General features: G+C 36.3%; 1 protein-coding gene across 2 annotated transcripts in view; it reads right to left on the bottom strand.

Annotated features, from left to right (window-relative positions):
• cyp7b1 (cytochrome P450 family 7 subfamily B member 1) overlaps positions 1-23,650 on the bottom strand; it is a 67,305-nt gene that overhangs the window by 14,133 nt on the left and 29,522 nt on the right. For both annotated transcript variants that reach the window (XM_088918052.1, XM_088918053.1), the window contains exon 2: positions 991-1,127. In XM_088918052.1, the coding sequence (XP_088774178.1) occupies positions 991-1,127 (137 nt within the window). The remainder of the gene's footprint in view (positions 1-990; positions 1,128-23,650) is intronic.

Raw genomic sequence — 23,650 nt, 5'->3', positions numbered from 1 at the left:
AATTTCTTCATTACATTTCTGTGGTCTAGTTTGTTGGGTTTTTTTTGCTGGCAGTGTTAGTTTTGCAAGCCGAAACTGTTTGGAACATCTGAGCCTACTTCTCACCTCCGCTTTATCAAAATTAGAAATGTAATATTAGTCTCCTTCAAAGTTTCTCTTTTCAACCTGGCAGACAAATTTTGTTCAAAAAAGCAAGCGAGTGCCCAGAAGAGGTCTGTCGGTGGATGAGCATTAAACTGTTTTTTTTTTTTAGATGAACACGTTTATGTAATCTTTATCCTATTAGGAAGATTCATCTGAACTGTTGACAATGATGTACAGTAGTGCTTCACAGAAATGACGTCTGAGGAAAATGATTCTGCTGCACCACCACACAAAACCAATTAGAGAACTATTTTCTGCGACAGGTCAGGAATTTACATTGTTTCTCATGGAAAGATGTGCCTTTTAATTTCTTTATTAAAATGACATCCATGTCCCTATGACTTTTCAGCATGGCAATCATTTACTCGTCACACTGGAAATGGCCATCAGTGAAATCGCAGTACGGGTACAAGTTCATGCCCAAAACTATAAGCATCGTTTTGCATTTTCCAAATGAACTGCTTCAAAAACTAATAATTGCAGTCGACCTAAATGATAGGACTCTTGTCATACACTGACAGAACAGTTGGGATGTCCAAAACCAGAAAGCAGTACAGTACAAAACTCTTGAAAAAACCTAGGTAACTGTCTTTTAAATGTTTACTGAAGACTGATGTTTTTGTTATCTTATTGTTTATTTATTATGGTAAAAGTAAATCTTTGTTGGTAGGTACAGTGGAATCTACTGTACATAATAGTCTTAAAAATTAAATGAACTTGATGTTTTTCCACCTCTACATCCCTTACAGTCTGTGGAGTTATATGTATGAGGTATATCTTTTATTCTTTGTGTCAGAAGCTAAAAAATAAATGACAAATAATGGAAAGAAGAAATGCAATACCTACCAGCAACATATACAGTAAAGATGTCCCCATACTTTTCCTTTTGAGCGTTGAGAAATTTATAGGGATTTTTACAAAACTCCAGAGTCTTCCCAACATATGGAATCCATCCTGTAATTAACGGTGGCTCCCCATATCGCCTATAAAAAAAAGTATATCACATAAATATTTTAATGTCAAGGGAAAATGGTCCTGCTTGCTCATTTTTGAATGAAAATTCTTGAGTTCAGGGTTATGCTACTGCTTTTCCAAAGATACACATATTCACCAAATATGAAACAAGGAAAAGAAAGAGTACATTAATTATTATTTTTATTATTAATACTGTGTTAGTAGTATTTCTTACTAGAGTGGTACTTATTGTTCCAGATTTGAATTAGATTATATTACAACAAAACAACTACAAAACTTATAGGAAAGGTTTCCACTCTTAGTCTAGCAAATAGCTACTACTTTACTGTGTAAAACTGCAGTATTTGCATCTGATTTAAGCTCGCTAAGATGGAATAAGTCTGCTGCAGATGAGAATGAGGCAAATCTCTTCAAACAACACAGACACTACATCCCATCTGTGAAGGTGACTTATAGTACATGCAGAACAACCCATTTTGATTAATCACAAGATATTTACTGGCTCAGATCTAATCAAAGATCAAGGGATCACAAGCTTTAACATCATACAAGGCATGGGAATTTATGCAGTGGGATTCACCTGTCATGTTCTGCAGTTGTGTTTCTAAGTGTCTGTTTTAGGGAAACATAATAAATATTCAAATCACTTCAAAAATTGAAATTAAAAATTAAAACTGTGCATTTATCATAATGTAGTGTTTGAAATGTCTCACATGTAGAATGAGTATCATGATGCATTAAAATAAGAATTATATTAATGCTATGCATTATCAGGTTTGCCACAAAAGCTGCTTTGTTTTTTCGGCTTCTGGCAGATTTACAAGGAATCACCTCTGCGTGTTTTCTGTGCTACTGAACCTGTTATCTGTCATTCGCCTTGAAACGGAGCACAAACGGTTTCACTTTAGTGCACCCCTAGCATCTTAATTTTCAGTCCAAGAGCAAAATAAGACAAAGACTAATCCAAGATTATAGAGTACTGTATATGATCAAATCTTGACCTCTGACAGTTTTCAGCATAACCTTAATTATCCTCTCTAAGCTTGTGAAGATTTCCCATTTGCAAAAAAAACATACAAAGTAAAATCAAGACAAGATAACCAGTGTACTGTATGTGGTTCCACTGTCTACTTTCCATGCTTTCACTTCAAGGAGGGTGTGTGTGTACGGTGGTGGGGGGGGGGGGGGGGGGTGGCGTCCCACATACTGTACACTAGGTAGCATTGTGACAAATTTAGATAGTCTTTTTGTCATATTCTAATTTAATGCATCTAATTTCACCCTCCATGCTCTGTCATTTGGTCAAAAGATGTATTCTTCACAGCCTTTCCGCGGGGTAAAAAGCAAGCATCTCAGAAATCCAGGGGAAAATTAACTTAATGCTCCTGGTCTGTGGGCTCACATCAGGAGATATTTCACTATCACCCAGATATAAGGGTCATCACTCACTACAGTCATGTGAAGCTCAGGAAGCAATAAGCAGACCCCCGCTAAACACCAGGTCAAGACCTTGTCTACTTAGGGAAGCCAAAATAACGCAGATTCAATTGAAGACTTACTGTGCATGCTTTGAACACAATCTACCTTACCTGAACTCCTTCTGTTTTAGAAAGAGAGATCTGCAATAAAAGTCAATTCACACTCTCCAGCTACGATAGAACCAAAAATAATACACATTCTCTAGGTAAACAACAATACCTTTACACCGTATAGTGTATGTACCGCACATACATTATTTTTTAAATTGAATCTAAGGAAAATGAATAGTCATCCTATTTTTTGGTGATGTCATTTCTGCCCAGTGTAAATTCCAGTTGGTTTTAGTAGTGAATAGTATTTAGGATCTTGTTTTAATTTTAAAATTGGTATTTATTGGTATGAACTCTTGTAAAGTGCTCTCCTGTTAAATTCTATTTTAAAATGCAAAAATGCTCTTTAAAAGTGAAAGTGTAATAAAGGAATCACTACTGAGTTTCAAAACATTCGTTCAACAATAGATGCAGTATATGTGAAGTGTTAAGCAGGGGTAAAAGGCTAAAAGAAATATAGCTACTGTATGTAACATATCATGAATTATGATGCTGAGGTGGCAAAACTATCTGAAGAGACATCTAATACCATTGATTATAAAGTCAAAGTTAACAGTCTCTTCAGACGGATTCATCAGCAAGGAGATACAAGCAGTTTGGCTTTTCGGTGGGTTCCCTTATTCTTCCAGTGTTTTGTACTATTTCTTCTTTTTACGTTAAAACGTATTTGCATAGTCATTGAAATAATACACTTAACAGGCACACTAACAGGTTTTAGACTTCTATTACCAAATCAATTAAAAATAAATGCTGACATTTTGAAGATTAACCTTCAGCTTACTATTGTCATCCCTTCATTTGGACAGCTTTATCATTAATTTCTATCCTACTTATAAAATATAATCTATGTCTACCAAAATTATACAGCATATTGCCTTGTGTAATCTTTGGTCTGATCTCTACATAACTTATATGCAGCAGCTATGTAATCTTTAAAAGCAAAAACAAAGACGAAAGAAAATCATTATTTTGTTGACAAGCTGGTAAACGTACCGGGTTAACCAAGAACATTATTATTCCCTAGATATCCATGGAAATGTCACTCCCCAGGATTCTGTAGTGATTCAGCTGTGTTTCGTTTATTTTTACACAACTAAAATGGATTCTTAAGACCCCCAAGAGGGGTTTGTTATTTCACTGAGTATCAGTGTCTTGAGTGTTTTGATATCCAATTGTTCCTGAATTTATGGGAAGTTTAGAAATATTCTAACAACGTTTTATAAATGTTTGTGTTTTAAGGAGACTTCTCAGATGAATTACTTATGCATTTTCCTGCCACCAAATATTGTGGAATAAATCAGACTTTTTACATCTGCTACTTAAACATTGTCAATACCAGTTGCTGTATTCCTAGCTTTTTCTATCCGTTTAAATCTAACAGTAATGGGGAAACTTTGGCTTTTTTTATAGTAATACTTATATTGAGGAATAATATTGTATTTAAACAACATAAAAGACCAACAAATACCTGCACTTTGCATGAAATTACAAGGGAAATAAATAAATGACTTTTTTAAAATTAATAACTGTTGTGTGGTGCTCAATTATCAAAAGTTTGATAAGCATATCATTTTTATCATGAAACAAGTTAGTGATGGACAGCTATTATAACATCCAGTCATTTTCTAACTGCTTTGTCCAGTACAGGATCACAGGGAGCCAGAGCCTTTCCTAGCAAGCAATGGGTGCAGGGCGGGATATACTGTACTGCGGGCGGGATATACTGTACCGCGGGTGGGATACCAGTTCACCGCAGGGCACATATAGACACAAACACAGACATGCACACACTCCTTGCAGGGCCAGTTTTCCCTGAAGCCAATTAACATACCAGTATGTCTTGGGATTGTGGGAACATATCGCAGCACCCAGCAGAAACCATTGCGAACATGGGGAGAACATACAAACTCCACGCAGAGGGGTCCGGAATTGAACCCAGGACTCCGGCGCAGTGAGGCAGACACGCTAACCACTGTGCCACCCATGACGTTTATTCTTCCGATTAAAAAAATGATAGGGAAATAACGCCAGCTCCCATGTGATGGAATCTTTCTGTTAAATCTGTCACAATTATGAACATCATTTTTAACTGTTTTGATAAACATTAAGGTCCTTCAAGTACGTTTTCACTAAAATTACTTTGGAATTAGAGAAACATGGAGAGGGCTCCATGTTGTCTGGTGCCTGTATCTCTGTGAAACGTGAGCTCTTCTGTAGGAGATGTTTTGCCACTCTGGCCAGTCAAATCAAGAGCAAAGGGCTCTAATTCCGATGGCGTAGCTGTCATCTGCCCTATCGCTCAGCCGCTTGCCGAGAGTTCGGTGTTCTCGCTGAAATGTAACAATGTTAATTACATTTGCCTTTTTAATGGCAGTCCCCAAGCTCTTGCCAAGGATTCACAAAATCCGTGCCACTTCACAAATTTCACTCTCCAAAAAAATAAGGGCAGAATTCAAAGGGTATGTCAATATGTGCTTGCATCATTGTGCAGCTGCCTCATGTATATAAAGGCAGGCACCAGAAGGGTCTGGGCACAGGTCCCTCTGCTGTAAAGACTCCAGCTCCATACAGTCGAGCACACGCTACACAATTTCAGAGGATCTGTTTCCTCCAACACAGCCGTGGAAAACGAAAAACACGGAAATAAATGCAACTACATACAAAGGGGCGATAGGCCTAGTCAAAACAAGAGAATAAATGATATGTGAGAACGGAAGAAAGGTTAAAAACAAGAGGAAGCTGTTGAGCGCCTCTATCCTCATTAGTAGTCATTATTATTATAATAATATTTATTATTAACTAAACAGCTTTAATACATTTTAAATAAGACATTTAACATTAAAAAAGGTGTTTTTTCTCTTAGAACCTCCTCTTATCTTTAGACCTTTAGTTTTGATTTCAATCTAAATTCAAACCTTAATAACTGTGAAACCAGTCTCATTATAGCCATATGTTCTAATTAATCTTTTTTTATTATTTTTGTGTTAATTATTATCCTCATGCACTGGAGGATTCTGGGAAATATAGTTATCTTCTCAGGTTGATCTGAACGTCATTTGTTGCTAATGTAATTTTTTTATCCTACACAAAAATAGATTTAAATTTTGTTTAATCTAAGACCATGATACTGTACATCCCAGCTAGAATTTGTCCAATATTTTATTCCACTGTGTATTCCACCTGAAATATTATATAAATATTCAGTTATGATGGTATAACTATTTGGGGATTCTAAATCTGGTATGACAGTGACAGCAGATACTGCTAATTGGCAATCTAACTAACTAGTCATTCCTTCTAGAAGGTCATTTCATAGCTGATCTGTAGGACATGAATCTACTATATATTTAAAAATCTTCATTAATTTCCAGTTAAATTACTTACAGTATGAAGCTATTTTCAACTAAATTCAAAATTTTTCAAACTTGATTCCCTAGAGTATATAACAGGGTAGTTTTGCCTGCAGTGTATTATGTTTATCAAGAATACATAAAAAGCACAGTTCTGATACATTACACAGACTAATTAGTATGTTTTCATTATACACATTCTTAGCCCTAGAGGTAATTTTTCTTTGTCTAATTCTATTCCTATAAACCATACTCGTAAAATACATAAAACATATCCAGGACAATATGGAGAAATTTCGAGACAATGAAAGGGAAATGGTTCATTTGTAAATGAGTACATGACTTAGCCAGTCAAAGGACACACTTCTGTATTAAATAGTAACATAGAAGAGGACAAGTGTTTCAAGTGCTATAAATCCATATTAAGATTAATAAGTGGCAAAATCTTAGAAACAATAGTTAAAAGCATGGAATTTAAATCAGGACATCTAATGTATTAGTGTAAGACAATTTAGAATATGGTGCATAATTTTGGTCACTGTGTTACAAAGAATATGTATAAGAATACAAAGTATTGCTGCTCTGGAATCAGTCCGAAGAAGGGCAACCAGATACATACACTGCGAAGCATAAAAGAAGTCTGAAGTCTGAAAGTCTGAAGGCACTGAACATTTTTTAGCCAGGAAAAGAGTAGACTGCAAGAGAACCCAATCCAATTATTCAGAGCATTCAAAGGCACTTACTGTACAATGTCAACCCAGTGAACAGCTTTAGAAAATGTGTATCATGAAGCAGAAGACACGAGTATTCTATGGGGGAATGCATTTGAAAATGAGAACAGGAGACACAAGTTTGTAAAGGGAGTTTGGAACAATCTGCCTAGTCACGTTATTGAAGCCAATACCCTCAATACTGTAAGTTACAAACTATCAAATGGGCTACAGTATCTGTGCCTTCTCATGACTGAAACCTTTCTTACATTCTTACTCAAACATCATCATCCAAATTGTTGTGAAATGATGTGTCCACAGAACAATCTTTCTCTATGCTACATCTGATCTATAACTGTGCAGTACTAAATTATCCACTTCAAGAAATACTAGAATATAGGAACAAGTAAAGGTTTATTCCATGGAGAAAAGAAAAGAGACACAACATTGTGGCTGTGGAGCCTTCTTCAGGTGTGAGGAAAACCAGGAATATTAGAATATGATTTTAAAAGTACACTGCTCATCATTACAGGAAAATATACACTACCTTTGATTTTTAAGTTAGGTTACCTGGTGCATTTGTTAGGATTTTTTCATGTTTTTTTAATATGTGTGACAAAACAAAACACTTTGGACACATATTGACAGAATTTAATTATCATTTTTTTCTATTCCACTTAGTACATACTGTATAAAATATTTTGTTTCAGTTATTTTGTAATCAATACATTACCTTGACATGTAATGCTCATGAATTTCCAAGTGTTGCCTTGCCACAGTGCTTAAATGATGTGACAAAAAGATTTTACATATGAAAAGTTGTGCCGATTTTCTCTCCTTTTCAACTCCACACCTGTGTCATCTTTACTTTAACTATTTATGGTATTATAATCAGACAAAGTACTTAGGTCAAGAGTCTTAAAACAATGCTATAACCTCCATAATAGTGTTTTATATGCATTCATGTCTCTCCCAATCTGATACAGGAGACCTAGTGTGTGCTTTTGTTTTTCTCCATGCTTTATTCCACTGATGCAGTATACAATACTTAATGCTAGTGTATCTGAGCTGGTGTTTATTTTTTTTTTGTAAATAAATCCAATGTTCAAAGCCAATTTCCAGCAATGCCATTATCCCGAAGCAGTAGTGTTAACCACCACATTACCGTAAAACCCCATGTACATGATATTCACGTTATAACCTCAGAATATAAATTTCATGTCAGTTCCTGTTGACAGGTGTTTAAGGTCAAAGTTTAGGGGGTCCATCTTACCACACTAAAGCCAGTATTAATGTGTGCAGCATTTGCCGATATGTTACAGTCAGCATTGCTTTATTATGTGTATACACACTGCATATAAAGGCAGTATATTTGGTATATTTGAAACTATGTCAGACAAGCATAGGTGTTATTAGTTTAAATCCTAGATATGAAACAGGTATAATTAAATTTCTGTAAATAATTTAATAATAAAAAAGTCTGAATTTTCAGCATACAGATGCATATAAATTATAGTCAAAGTGCTTTAAACCAACCTTCATCCTATTTATTGTGACAGCTTTGTCAAAGTAACAGCCTCACTGCGTACAGTGAAATAGTTTAGAATTTTTGGTTAATTTAAATGTTGAAATTATTTTAGACCCACAGAATCCTGAAGGTATCCAGCTGCACACTGATATGAGAGTATAATATAAAACAACTTCACCTTTAAAATAAACTTTGAAAAAATAGTTTGTATTGCAGAGGACACAAAGGACAATCTGTTTTTAAACATGCCTGTTATCAAACTTCCTTTTATATTTAATCGTCCTTCAAGTGTAATGCAATTCAAGCAATGAGCCTCTTTTCTCCTGACAACATGTAAATATTTAAACAAACCGCAGTTCTCCTTCAACTACAAACTTCCAGAAATGTAAAAATGAAAAAAAAAACAAATGACTTAAGGTCGATTCATGTTCTAAAGAGATTCTGTCAAGTTGCTTGTTTTATACATTTTCAGTTTTAAGCTAAATGTTGTAACTGCATAAAAACCTTTGACATACAGTAACATTGTTGGGTCAGAAACCACATTAATTTAAATAATGGATTTGCAATATGTTAAACACAGCTGTCTACACACCAGAAATGGAAAAAAGTGAATTATAGAACACCCCTTTGTGAAAACCTGCCTCTGCTTTTTATTTTAACATAGACGTTATGCTTTGCATAGGAGAACATTTATAATAATAGAATAAATATTGATAATGATAATATATTCTTGCACATAATGACTTAAAGAGAAAATTAGGCTCTTTCAGAATGACAGCTGCTCATTAAATCCAGCACTCTCAGGTTATAAGATATTATATTTAATTCAGGATTTGTATACTTTCCTCTGATTGCAACATCTGTTTGATCCCACTGCCAGTTTCTTGCATCACTTGTTCTGTATTCAATAATTTCTATTCCCTCCCTTAAGAGATAATCCAGATGAAAACATAGCGACAACCAAAACTTCTTCATATACAGTATATTAAGGATTGTCATTATGCATTAAAATGCACATTTTAACCTTTAATCACAATTTACAAAATTATAACCTATAAAACCTAACTTACATAGCATATAATGTACAGTATCATATATAAACAGTCTAAGATATAAACAGACAATGTATAAACAGTGGGGATAGAAAGTATTAATCCCCATTGCATTTTGCCACATTTTGTAGTGTTACACCCGGAAAAATGGATAAACCTGTATATTTTTCCCTTTCATACAACAATATGGATCTACAACATCAATGTGTTTAAAAGTTTTTAGCTAAAGTTTATCACTGAATAGCAGGAATATTATTCTGGGTATCTGGCCACACTGGTGGTGTTTTCTGGCCTTCCTAAATACTCCCCTTCATTTTATTGGCAAATTAATTTCTCATTTCTCCACCTAAAGTTCTGTGTAGTGAGGCTATTGACATATATTGATCACCAGGTGGAAGCTGCCGACCAGTATCCCTTAATGGCAGTCCACAATGGGCTAAGCACTGCTGAGTTTGGGTGGGTTTGGATCATGCAGAGTATCATTGGTTTACCATTCAACAACTGGAAGCCACTTGACTGGCAAGGAACCTGTGAACTTCCAGTATAATGAATAAGATCTGCATCAATCTTTCATTCCCTGTTAAATGGAGGGAATCACAGTGTGAAAACGGGTGGTGAATACTTCAAGGAAGATGCATACATTCCCTTCATTCCTCCTGTGCTGGTGACAGAGTGCTGATCTACGTGCATCAATAATAGGCAGGGCTATGAGAAATTCTTTTTTCTATTTGTCCCTTTTTTTTCTTACAAATGAATTATGTTTTAGTTAACCATGAGGCTGATTTATTCAGTTTTCTTTCAGGTACATTTTTATAGCAAGGTCTTAACATTTGTGAAGGTTTCGGTGCAGAAAACCATCACAAATAGCTAAATTTGCATATAATCATGTCCACCCCCATACTGTCATGTAACACTGTCGTGCATTTTAAGGGTTAAAAGACATAAGAAACTCACACTTATATGAAAAGTACTAATGCATTGGCTTTAAGTTAAGTTTAAATAACATTGATCAACTAAAAAAAAAACAGTAATCACAAACTTATTAACATGAATCCCTCCATCCAGTGCGGAAGCCCGCACTTTCTCTCTCTGCCTCTGTGATTAGCAGACCGCCCTGTGATGAAAAGGACAATGAAACTCTCAGTGAGCCTGTAAAGTCGTCTCCAAACTGTCATTCCCCACACTGCTGACACAGAACCCGGAGTGTTCCCTATAACATATAGACAAAACCACCTTTTATAACATAACATCACTTTATTAGCCCTATACAATTTCTTGCATTAGGAATTCGTCTTTTCGCATACCCCAGCTTTCTCTCCATGAGACACAGACACACAGACAGGGAGAGAAGCTTGGGGTCAGAGCGCAGGGTCAGGCATTGCACAGCACCCCTGGAGCAGTTGGGGTTAAGGGCCTTGCTCAGGGGCCCAAGGGAGTAGGATTCCTCTGCCAGCCGTGGGATATGAACCAGCAACCTTCCAGCCACAGGCGCAGATCCTTAGCCACAGACCCACTGCTCCACACCTTGAGATTCTGGAAGGTGGGTAGTGGATATCTGAGCAGGGGATAGGGAGAAGCTCACTCACTGATTAGATACATCTCTGATCTCTCTCTGCTGTGCCGATAATTTGAAAGTTGCGCTTCACAACCTTCGCATGTGAAATCTGCAGATGCCGAGACCCTCCTGTATATTAAAAAACACCATTCATCATAGTTTTATTTAATCTAATAAGTGTATAGATGCATTTATAATATGAAATCTATATTAAATTATGCATATATTAAATATGTACATCCTTAAATATAACCTTATCTGTTCTGCTTTGGAGTTTCCCATACTGTAAAGGTAATAAGTCAAAATAATTTAGGAAGGGAAAGTGTAATTTCTCACAGAAATGGTCATGTGCAGTGGCAGCCCCCACTAATTTTTAATTAATTCCCTATTTACACTGCACATAGCTTAAACCCTCTATAAAAATGCCACTTACTGTAAATCAGCATAAAAAGTATTAAATCAGCAAAATGCAAAAAAAAAGCTTTGGAATGTTGTAAAATTCAGCAATAACTCAAAAAGCAGGCTACTGAAAGAAGTTTTATGTGCATATTCATAAGCAGCTAACACAAATACCAACTCTAAACTAAAATCAAGCATTTTGTACTTGGTGCTTTAGTGAAAATTGAACAAAAATCACATTCAGTAGAAACCACAGATTTCATTACCAAAGTACTGTATACTGTACTCCACTTCAGCTATACACTCTACTCTAGTATATCATGTATATTTATATGTGCTCTCTACCTGTATTCTATTCTATGCTAATTTATCACACATTTTGTTTCTATCTTCCCTGCACTGAACATGAAGGGGATTCAAAACATTTTTGCCCTGTACAATAAAAACATATTTTCACTGTGACTGTAATTTATGCAATTATTGATAACATGTTTACAGCACATCTAACTGTTAGCAATGGAGGTGATAGAAGCTTCTTTTTGCTGTCAAACTGATCAAAGACATGTTAAGATGGTATCTATAAACAGATGCTGTCCAGTGACAAACCTGAGAGGACAAGACAGTGAGGCCAGATGTTTGAGTGACCTTCGCACTGAAGAACCTGCTGACATGGCGTTGATTTAGATGGTTGTTGGCAGTGGCCTCTGATCCAGTGGATCCAAAAACAGAAGGTATAGAAATTTAATTTTTTCTTATCTTTCCCCTTCAAACACAAAAACTGAGACTACTGGTCAGCAGGGCTGATGGCTGTCAAAGACGCTGAATTCACAACACAGCGCTGCCAGTAGGCATCACATCAAAACAGAGTTACTTGAATGAACACGAACATCTCCAGGCCCTGCCACTTTGCATCGCTCTCAACTTTCAACAGCTGTTTTTTGAGAGAATACAGATGCAAAATAATGATAATAGCAACTACTTACAGCCCTGTTTTTAAGAAAAGGCCACACCCAAAAAGTATATCTTTGTATGATGGCTAATGAAGAAGCGAGCTGGTTGTTCTGTTGCAAATGGAACAAGTTGTTTTTCATTGTAAAAAAATATTGAAAAAGCATGAAAAGAGGCTGATTTAACCATATGCTACATACGTTCCCACTTTTTAATAATAATTACAGAGCAACAAAAACAAAGCAACCCAATAAATATACATTAAAAAAGAAATAACTCTCAAGATAAATGCAATCCTTTCTGGACACTTAAATCACAGCCCTGGAAAAAAAAGCTCAATGTAATTTTCACATTCACCAGTGTCCTCTGTACTATGGATTATGAAAGGAACAAAACTATACCATCATAACACTGCATGTAATTTTCAGCCTGCTAGAGCTCCATTCATTGCTGGATATATTAGCATTGCCGAGATTTTAAAAAGGAGTATCGACACCATATGTCACCCAAGCAATCAGTGCACAAATGAGACTGCATTATGGAGTGCATCCAGATGATGCCATTGAAATTTGATTGCTGTGGAAGCGTGGCATGTCACAACTACAGTACCAGTAGAACGGATAAGCATTTAAAAGAAAGAAATAAAAGTTTTAAATAAATACAATCCAAAACCTGTTCTGAATTGTATCCTAAATGTATATTATCAATAGAAGAAAATTCGTTTTCCACACTTTTTCCTTTTAAACAAAGTTCATACAAAATAGTTGGAGAAAAAACACCACAACTTCTGAAAATGTTAACTCCAAGGCAAAATACACTACTGTTTTTGGCTGATGACCCTGTATAACAAGAAGCCTAAAGGATTCTTGCATTATTGTACACTTGAGGTAATTCAAATGGCTCAAGGAAATAGTTTTCTTTCAAAGCTGAACTCTATAAAGAATTGTGCAACACATCCCTGTCTGAAAAACAGATACAACATTATGGATGCTATGCATAATGCCCTCCTCTCATCTCATCTGTTTTTTTACAGGAACATTTTTGTGCTCATGTGTTCTTTAAATAATTTTCATAATGGATCAGGTAATGATCATTCATTTATTTTCGTTGTCATTTAAACAATAATGGCAAATAAAATAGTTAAAAGAATCACTGGTTACGCAAAATAATGACATAGTGGGTAGAGAAAACACAATTTCAACATTGTAACAGAGAAATTAAAACGTTATAAAAAGAAAAGATGTTTGCATGGACTATAGTAAAATCTTTTGTATACAGCTTCAATTCCTGAATGTTTTGTGTCATTGTGTATTGTTTTAAGTCATGTGGCATTCTCTTAATATAATTTTCTTGATAAAATTGGGCATTTATTAGAATGATTTATTATGAGTTAGGATATCACATTCAGCATGTCTTTTATGGTTGATATAAAGCCTATGGCATTTTGTTGTTTGATAGGTGAATGCAGGAGTTTGTTCCAGTTCATACAGTTGCCCACAGTGGAAATATACACTCTGCCTCTACTCTGAGCTCTTAAACCATTGTCGGTCATGTCCTGTGATCCTGAGTGCTAAGGAAAAGGCTGACAAGACCAGTCTTAAGCAAAGATATCCTTCTTTCTGTGACTATGCGGTTTCATTCCTTTCTTTATTACTTTCACAATGTTTGATTACTGAACCTTGGTATCATTTTTTCCCTTTAATTCATTAACACCAGCATAGCTGGCATAGCCCAGAACCTGTTTCAATGGCCATAGATTGCTGGCACTATAGGAACCACCCAATTTAGTACTAAGTCCTAAAAAAATAATAAAAATGCCTTCTAGTGTAATAAAAATGAAAATAGAAACAAGAAGACTCCAAAAAAATATCACTTTGACTGTCATTGAGTCATGTAAGAATGAATTATGTAAAATACTCAAAAAGAAAGAATTATAAAAATCGAATACATATTTATATAATTATTTAAAAATTGTTACAAAAGAAGTCATCTGGCAAACGACTTGTGAGAGTCCTTGAAGCAATATACAGTATATTCCCTTTCTATTGCTACACCTAAAGACTGATCACTTAGCAGAGCTTGCATTATTTTCCTGGTCAGACACAGCTCCTCCTCAAGTGGTCAGAAAGTAAGGAGATGCACAGTACTGAGACACCATAATATACCTCAGTAACTCATTCACAAGAGAAGGTTCAGTATTTTCAGGTACTGTACCTGCTGCTACACTCTGGTCCTTAGTAGAATGTGAACCAAGAGCTTTCAAGTTCTCTTAAACACTCAAGAGCAAACTCAAATAAACAAACTGCTTATTAGAGTCGTATAATAACGATCTAGGCACAAATCATATTCTTTTTTATTTTATAGTATAACATAGTATTCACAATGTTTACAATAATTGGCTAGTGAGTACACAATCCCCCTACAAACAAATAATTTTCCATTTAATTTCGACCATTTCATTTTAGTGAATACAACCTACCACACAGTTCCGTTCCAAGCCCAGAAGTTTCTGGGAACTAAAGAACATGAAGCAAAGTTGTATAATCAAGTTAGAAAGAAGTCTTAGATTATATACAGTAAAGGTGAAAGAAACAAATGCGATTTCTTATTGAAATGTACAAGAGAATGGATGCCAATAGAAACATACTAACATATGTTTCATAAGAATTTTATTACCCTATTTATGGATGTTTTTAATAAAGGAAATGGTTTTTGGTTACTACTTAAAATTTTTGGCATCATTTTTATTAATTGATCATTCATGGCTGACAATGATATAATAAAATGACTTTGACAGTTACAAAGTACCTGAGTGCGAGAGTGGTTTGGACGCTGGTGATGAAGATATCTGAGCTGCTAAATGGCAAGTCTGCTGAAAGTTATGGAAGAAAACAAAGCAAGGAACCACTTTACCCTGTTTATTGAGAGAACAATACTGGGTTGTATGTTTGTGTCTGGGGTTTTCACAACCAGTAATATCTGAGTTCGTAAGGCTTTATAGTCTGTAAATGATCATCCGGGTGACCACAAGTCATGACACCTTTCCAAGATCAATGAGGACGTCCAAGTGTTACAGTCAAGGCAGGAGTGTCTGTTGCTACAGAAACCCCCTTTCAATGATTGATAGCAAACTGACTTCATGGTGTTATTTGATCAAGTCCTGGTACTTCACCTGCTGCCCTTCCTGTAGGCTCGTCCTGATGCGATACCACTCCAGCAGGAAAAAGCACATCCTCATGCTGCTCATGTAACAGCTTGCTTGCAAGATGAGAATGTGTCAGTTATGTTATGGATGTCCTGCTCATCACACTTAAGCCCTATTCAACATCTGTGGGATTAGCTGGCCAACATGTGTCATCGAGAGTTCAGAGACCTCCAAACAGGCACATCTTTGAGAGGAATGGGACTGAATCCTACAAGATAGCAATTTGAACCTGCTGCAAAGCATGCATCACATACACACAGTTTATATTACTACCAACAATTAACATGTATCTTTCACAAAAGACCCAGTTCAAAGGCCTTGGTGATGACAAATGCTAATTATTAATATCAAATGTTAACCTATGTCAGTCCTCTGCACTACAATGTCATTGCACCTGCTACAAAAAAGGTTCCAACATTTTCTTGATAACTTTATGAACTTGCTATTAACGTGATAGTTAGCCACCTTTTCTTCTGACAGTTAGTATACACATAGCGTATTTTCATTACTGAAATCTGGAAGACCAAATAAATTGATACTCTTGATACTTGGTGCTCACAACGTACAGTATCTAAAAACTCTAAAAGCCAAAGATCTAAGGTCCTAGATTGCAGATCTAGGTCTTCACTCATTTTGCCTCATTGGTCACCCTAAATCATACATTCCTAAAGACTGGGAACCCTTTAAGTTATTGAGGAATTAAGTAAGCTATTTGTTCAATTAAGGGAAATATTGCAGTCAAATGCAATGCATATAATAAAATAATCAGTTTTACCCAGATTCTCACGTACTATTTTAGAAGTTTTCTTCTCATATCACTTTTTTTGGAACATCTAAGTTTCTGAAGTCTGTGTAATATGGTTGTGTAAATTTTGTTTCCCCATTGCTTTTTTAATTAAAAGGATAACTTTACAATCTCATGTCTTGCCTACAACAAAGCAAGAAAATGCACATTTGTCTTCACATTTCTCTTGTGATACTGAAAGGGACGTGACTCCACCCCCTAACTAAGATAGGTCGCCCTAAATTACCAATGCCTAAAGACAGGTAACACTTTATGTTATTGAACATTAAGTAAAGAAGTAAGTTATTTATTGAATTAAATTAAATTTAAGACATGTACTCTATGGGGTGTGTCTGTGATTGGGGTCCTGCCTAGAACTTGTGGCCTATTGTGAGCCGCCCCACACAGCATCACACTGTACAAACAGTTCTGCTCAGGAAATTGCTTGCCAGATACCATGGCAGTTTATTCTAGGAATGCAACTTGGAAGAGAAACTTTAAAAAATAAAAAGAACAGTTCTCAATAACATATTAAAACAAATGGTATACCGTTTAGAAGAAATAAATACACAAATCCGATATGCTCAATGCCCCTTCGTCTGACACCAATTAAGAAACTGTTAATTTAACGATGTACAGATTTCCTTTTAAAATCTATTTTAGTTTTTTTTTTTCATGCCTAACTGACCTCATCGCCTTTCACAGATTTTCCCATCGCTCAGAAGCATCTGCTGCTGGGAGACAGGGCTGGAGTTGCTTCAGGTTTCTGAAGGCTCATGTTCCACTCAGTGTCTCCATAAAAAAGAGCAAGAACCAGAAAGGAATTTTAAAATTACGTCTCAGTACTGGAAAAATATTTTTCTTTTTTTTTCTAATCTTAAGTAGGTTCTTACCAGCCATTACTAACCAAAGCCCCCACCTCCTTGTGTGTGTTGCAATTGATTTATAAGAATACCTGGAAACATTCAAATAATTTTTTGTTTTTTTCATTAGCAGTTCAAAGGGAGAATAATGATATGGACTCCAGATTCTATATTCTAGTATATTGCAATTTATAATTAATATAAGTCTTCTGAGGAACACTGAAAGCACAGGGTAGAATAATAATGTGAATCAGATGCTTTTAATTAAGTTTAAGTTAGTATTATATACTTCTTCATGGAAAAACATTTATGATGCCAATGGAAAACAGGAAAAACAGTGATAACATGTACAGCAAACTGGTTCTAGTAAAGAAGAGAATTCTAAAGACAAGTACTTAAAAAGCATCACTGTATCACATATTTGGCCAACCTCAAGAACTGCAAAAACATGAAAATGTTTCAGAAAGAGAAACCAAGTGCAGTAATCATTTACAGGATTTTATTTTAAACTGAAAACTGAAACATTTAGAAATTAGAAAAATAGAACTTGTTTGTGAAAATAACTTTTCTGTTATATCCAATTCACTAAAGACCTCTCCTTTTTCACACACTTTCCAATGGCTTGAAATCTTAAGGAGTATTAAACAAAAGGTTCAGACCACATCAGTAACCCCGAGAAGGTGGACACTGCATCCAGTGACTGCCAGATTTAAGTCCGAATTACCAGACTAAAGCCAAAAAAAATGCCAACAGCACCATTTTCAGAATCTGCACTTTTGTTCTCAACTGTGCTATCAACAGTTTAAGATACATAAACTACGTTTTTGATGTCTAAAGACTTTCCTTTAGCTCTCATTGTTGGATGCAGCCCAAAGACAATGTCGATGGAGCACTGAAACACTGGTCCAGATGTGGCTGCAGCTGGAGGAGGAGGAAGCTGTCTCTCTACGGAGATGTGCTTCACTGATTTGTCAAAGGTACAGCTGGCTTTAGCACTCTGGACAGGAAACAGCAGCATAAAGTAGGCTAAAGTGCCCAATTAAACTACCAAGGAAAGAAATTAAAAGAAATACAGTGAAAAATGAAATCTGTCATTTATATTGCAATTGAATAAAGGCAAAATAATAATAAACTATTTGGCATGTATTCTTATAAAAAAAAATTAACCTCCTATAATATTTCTTAAAGGTCTCAATGACTATGTGTATTACAACCAATAAAATGAAATACGGGAGATAATATTATGTGATTGCTGATATCTACCTTGCATGGATTGTAAAGTGAAGTTCACATGTGAAAATGTCAAACAAATGAACAAATCTTATTTTCTTTTATTAAGCATGCAACAGTATTTATTTAAATGGAGCCAGTTACAAATAGTTATTTCAAGCACCATTAGAAGTCTAGAAAATTAAATTATTTAATGTAAATCGATACATTCGCTTCGGAGGCTTTTATCTGGTATTAGTAGTACTATCTCCTTGTGGTTTTATTTTGAAGCATTCGACTTTAGTAAAAAAATATTTTCTGTGTCAAACATCACTCATTTTAATCACTTAATTTTAAGCTTCTCGTGTGTTTTAAAATTTCAAATTTGGCATTTAACTCAAATATGCAGATCACCAAAGTGCTTTTCTGTGGATTGAAGGCCCTGTGTGCCTATCCATATTACAGACAACTGATATCAGTCTTTAATGCTTTCGCAAACTCCCGCAGAACATCAGTCAAACACTCCCTATCTCCTGTTGTGGAAACTGGCTCTGTGCCCTTGGCTAGATGCTTTCAGGTGAAGTGATGACATGTGTACATATGGGGGAAACTTGTGAGATTTTGCCACTGGCCACATTAAAGAACTGCTGTATAGAGCTTGATACAGTTGATGCCATTTATATCTGAGGTTCAGAATACCAATCTTTATACAGACACCAATTTCACATGAAAATGCTCATTATGTTGCAAAAAGGGAATGGATAATTTACCTTTGAGTGTGTCTGAAGACCCCCAAATCTTTAACCATTCACTCTTGCTCTTTCATATTCAAAGCCTATAGGTGGCTCAGCACACAAGCAGCGAAACCCCATATACTCAAAACTGCCCTGGTACTGGGGATTAATAATGTTTACATCTTCCACCAATGGACTTGCATTACTTGTAACTGTATGATTCTGCACTTTAAACATCAAAATATATTATTAAAACATCAAACATCAAACATTACTTAAACATCAAAAATATATTAAACATCAAAAGAAACTAAGAAAAAATACATTTCATAGTTTTGGCAAAATCAAGACCATCTTCACATCAAATATGCTGGGTCTTCATGAAGAGCACAAAACTTTGAGGATCTCATCACTAGGCAAAAAGACCACTCACCAGTATGTAAAAAGAAATAGAATTAAAACAGCATATGGACAGCATGAATACAAAACAGTGAAGGAAACAGTAATGGAAGATGGTCTGTCTTTCATGCTTAAAGTAAATAAGTGCAATGAACAGATGACATTACTAGTTTGAGAGTAAAAAACATTAATATCATACAGTGTAATAGTGACTGAAGAATGTAATGAAGAGCTGAGAGATTGCAGGTGGCATCTAAACAGATGGGCTTGAGCAGGTGCCAAAAGGTGGCTCTGGACTGAGCACTTCTTATGTCTGGGGGTACTTCATTCCACCACTGAAGAGCGAGGGTGGAGAGTGAATGGGCTTTGGATCTGGGAGAATGGAGAAGAGGTACAGGAATTCTGTCAGACGTGGAGGAGCAGAGACGACATGAGGGCGTGTAGGATAGGCAGAAGAAGAGTGGTTGAGACAGCAGCAGGTAAGAGCTAGAGGTTTCGGACGCAGGTATCACTAGGGAGCCAGTGGTGGGATTGGAGTAATGCAGGATGAGAAAAGTGAGGAAGAGAAAAAAAGATCCTGGATCGCGCCCTAGAGGAGCCAAACAGAGAAAGTGTGAGGAGCAGAGACAGAGGTTGAACTTTGCGATCTGTGAGCCAGAGGGAGAATCAGTAACACCAGAAATTCCAATGTCAGCAGCAAGCAGTGAGAAAATAATAGAGTGATGCAGCATTCAAGGTGATAGAAAGATCAAGAACAATGAAGACAGAGCAGTGTCAGGCAGCTAGAGCTGATAAAGGAAAGTGCAATATAGCGTGTTGATCGAAAGCCAGACTGTAGTTCTGCGGGTGGAAAGTGTGGCAGGAAGAAAGCTGACAGCTGGCTGTGCACTGCCCGCCCCAGGGTTCGAGACAGAAGTGGAAGAAAGGGGCCAGGGCGAGAGGGATCAAGGGTGTTTTCTTCTTACGCAGTCTTGTTTTAAAAAAAAAGAGGAAAAGCAGCTGTGAGTATAGAGGTGTTAAGGAGAGAGGAAATGCCCAGAAGAAGTGAGCAGGCAGAGGGCAAAGAGCAGCAAAGAGGAGATATCAGTGTGAGAAATGGGTGCGAAGGAAGAAAGGAGAAAGAGTTTGAACTAGTGGGGGAATAGGAGGAATAGAGGAAGGTGCTACTCTACTACTAGAAGCATCAGTAGAAGTGTGTGGAATGGCCTTTTCATTATGTCGTGCTAGTGCCCATACAAAGAGAAATAAATGATGCGCAAAAGATCTTGAAGCTTCAAATAAAATAAAGAAAAAAGTTGTAACTTGTAGGTTCTTAACAGACGTCACCTAGCTTTTGGTGAACATTTTCACCCCTAGGACTCCATTTAATAAACCCACTGTGGAATACCCTGTTCCAAGGGGAACATAAAATAATTTAGGAGATACATATAGAGAAACATATTAGACCGGGGAGTAGTATCAACATTTAAACTGTAAAGAACAAGAAGAGGTTAATTCCATGCTGGAATATGAAAAGAAGGCCGTGGAGCCTTCTTCAGGGGTGTGAATGTACTGTACATATGTACATTTACTAAACATCAAAAGAAAGTATGAAAAAAGTATTTAACAATTTTGTCAAAATCAAGACCATCTCCCCAACGAACATGCTGATTTTTCATGAAGAGCACAATGTTACCTCTTGCCTCTCAATGGTGAGGTACTGTACACCATTACATTACTGCTCACCATATACCAGTCGTGTGACTTCTGAGCTCAACGCTAGGAAGTGCACCATCTCAGGCACCCTGTGAACTTCCTCAGGTCCCGGTCCTGAGCAACATCCTGCCCTCACTTAAGCAGAGGGGATTACACCAGAGCGCCAACGGCAGAGGTTAATTTCCAACCCTAGCCTGCTGCTATATGAGGACCTTTCCAAACCTCCAGCTACACGCCTCATATCATGTCGACCAGTTATGATCACAATGTCAAGGAAAAACTGTGGAGGCCCTATAGCAGCAGGAATCAAAACAGACAAATCCCACCTGAAGCCACACTCGCCTCGCAGATCCTACCCAGGATCAACCTGCCATGCGAACAGTGGGCCCATCTCATCGGGGGCCTGTCCAGACTGGTCAAGGCCTCTGTGCAGCAAACTGATACAGGTGTGGCTTTAAGGGCCACATCAGAGCTGTTGAGCACCCTAATCAATGACTCATGTTGCTGAGCAATACCCCCTGACAAAATGTGGTGAGCTGCTGCCTAAGCATAGTAACAGCACCAAGAAAATAAATCTAGAGTTTCATTCCCAAAGAAATCACAACAAACTGGAGGAAACATGCTGTTGGCAGTGGTTTTGTAACTTATGTCAAGTGATAATGGGATTGTAAGAGTGATTAGGCCCCTTGGTAGCCATGGTATATATAACACTTGGCATCACCAAGTCTGCTCCTGGAGAGTCCCACTCAAGCAGATTTCATAGTTAACTATTAAATCACTAATTACTAAAAGCTGGGAAAACGTTACCTGTGGTCAACACCGTATGATTTTTAAATGCAGTCATTTACAGATCAGTTAGAATAGGTATTTTTAACCCTCTAGGACAAGAATTTAATACGATTTGCTTAACCGATCTACAGTATAACTTAAAAGTCATCCCAATCTTTTCAAATGAGTCATTCAGATACAGGACAGGGAATCTTCAGGACCTGGGTTGGCTATGTGCATGATCATGAGATGATGTTTAATCAATTTGAAGCTTTTATTTTTCCATGTTTTTAGATACAGTATATATGTAGTGGTATATAAATATAGTACACTTATGTAAATGCAAACAATATACACACAAATATATACATAGCACACATTATTGTCACCATTAACCAAGCAGATAGATAGTTTCTTCATGTGTTTTTCATAACATATTAACTCTACAAATCACAAATGACCCTGGTGAACGTCTTGTATTTAAAAGAGAAAGATGTTTCAGAAAAAGTTAACAATTGTTTGTCTTTCATCTAGATGTTTAGGCACTTCACCTGAAGAAATACGCACTGCCAGCCCTGAATTGTGGCTGATGTCCAGCTCTTGTCAAAACCGTTATGTGTCAAGATCATCACAGAGAGTAGCAAAATGACAGCTCACAATGTCTGCATAGATGAAGCCCCAGGAAAAAAAACTGAACAGATAGGAAATTCATGCTTCTAAAGTACATCAAAGTGACTCCTGTCAGCATCATGTCAAAAGGAAGAAAAAGAACTGTTCATTTTTACAGCTCACTGTGCATTCTGTAGGGAAATGTGAAGGCAGAAATATATTACAAGAAATAAGTGATGAGGGCTGGATTTGACTGAAATACCATCAACCTATCAAAAAAAACCATGAGGTGTTCCGATACACGAATGCTCTAATGTTTAAAACTGAAAGAGTAGGTAATTCCATTAAAAGAGAATATATGGATTTTATATTCATAGACATAACTAAAAGTTATTCCAGTGTTGTCTTGTAGGATTATTATACCTATGTTGTTTGCAAACAGAGACAAGTGGTCCCTGAAAAACAAGCTTTCAGGCACACGGTTGCACTGATCGCAAAAACAACACAGGTTTTATGCAAGTTTCCTCTTGCCTTAATTACAAGCAGCATATTTTGTATGAAAAGGAACAAGTAAAGGTGTATTCCTTGCTGATTAGAGAAGAAAAGAAACACAATGTTTCAGCTGTGGAGCCTTCTTTGGGTGTGTCACACCCTTTGCAGCCTACGCATGCTGACACAGCAATCTAATTGTATTTTGTATGAGTTGCAGATACTATATATTGTATATCTGTATTATTTAAACAGTGCTAGTGAGTAATAATATAGAACAGCTTCTTTAAAATGCATATTTATCACATTTACGATTAGTACGATTAATTGTAGGGTCATTTAATTACACAAAGGCCCCATTAAACCTTCTACTCGAAATTACTAGAAATCTGCTCATTCTCTAGTGAAAATGTACATACATGAGAATTTAATGTGAGATCTATAAGTATATGTACACAAGAATGTTTTAGAAATCATTGTAACTTGTTGCTTTAGGTGGTGGAAGCTTCTGAGGGAAAGTTCACAACATGTACAGTATGGTCACTTGCATTGTTAAGCGCCTTGGGTCAACCTTGTTGTGAAAGACGCTATATAAAAATAAATTGAATTGAATTGAATTGAATTGAAAGTGCTGTCATAAAAAGG

This window comes from Atractosteus spatula, chromosome 6 (assembly GCF_055471065.1).
Source record: "Atractosteus spatula isolate fAtrSpa1 chromosome 6, fAtrSpa1.hap1, whole genome shotgun sequence".
Classification (NCBI taxonomy): Eukaryota; Metazoa; Chordata; class Actinopteri; order Semionotiformes; family Lepisosteidae; genus Atractosteus; species Atractosteus spatula.
This window is presented reverse-complemented; position numbering and strand designations above follow the sequence as displayed.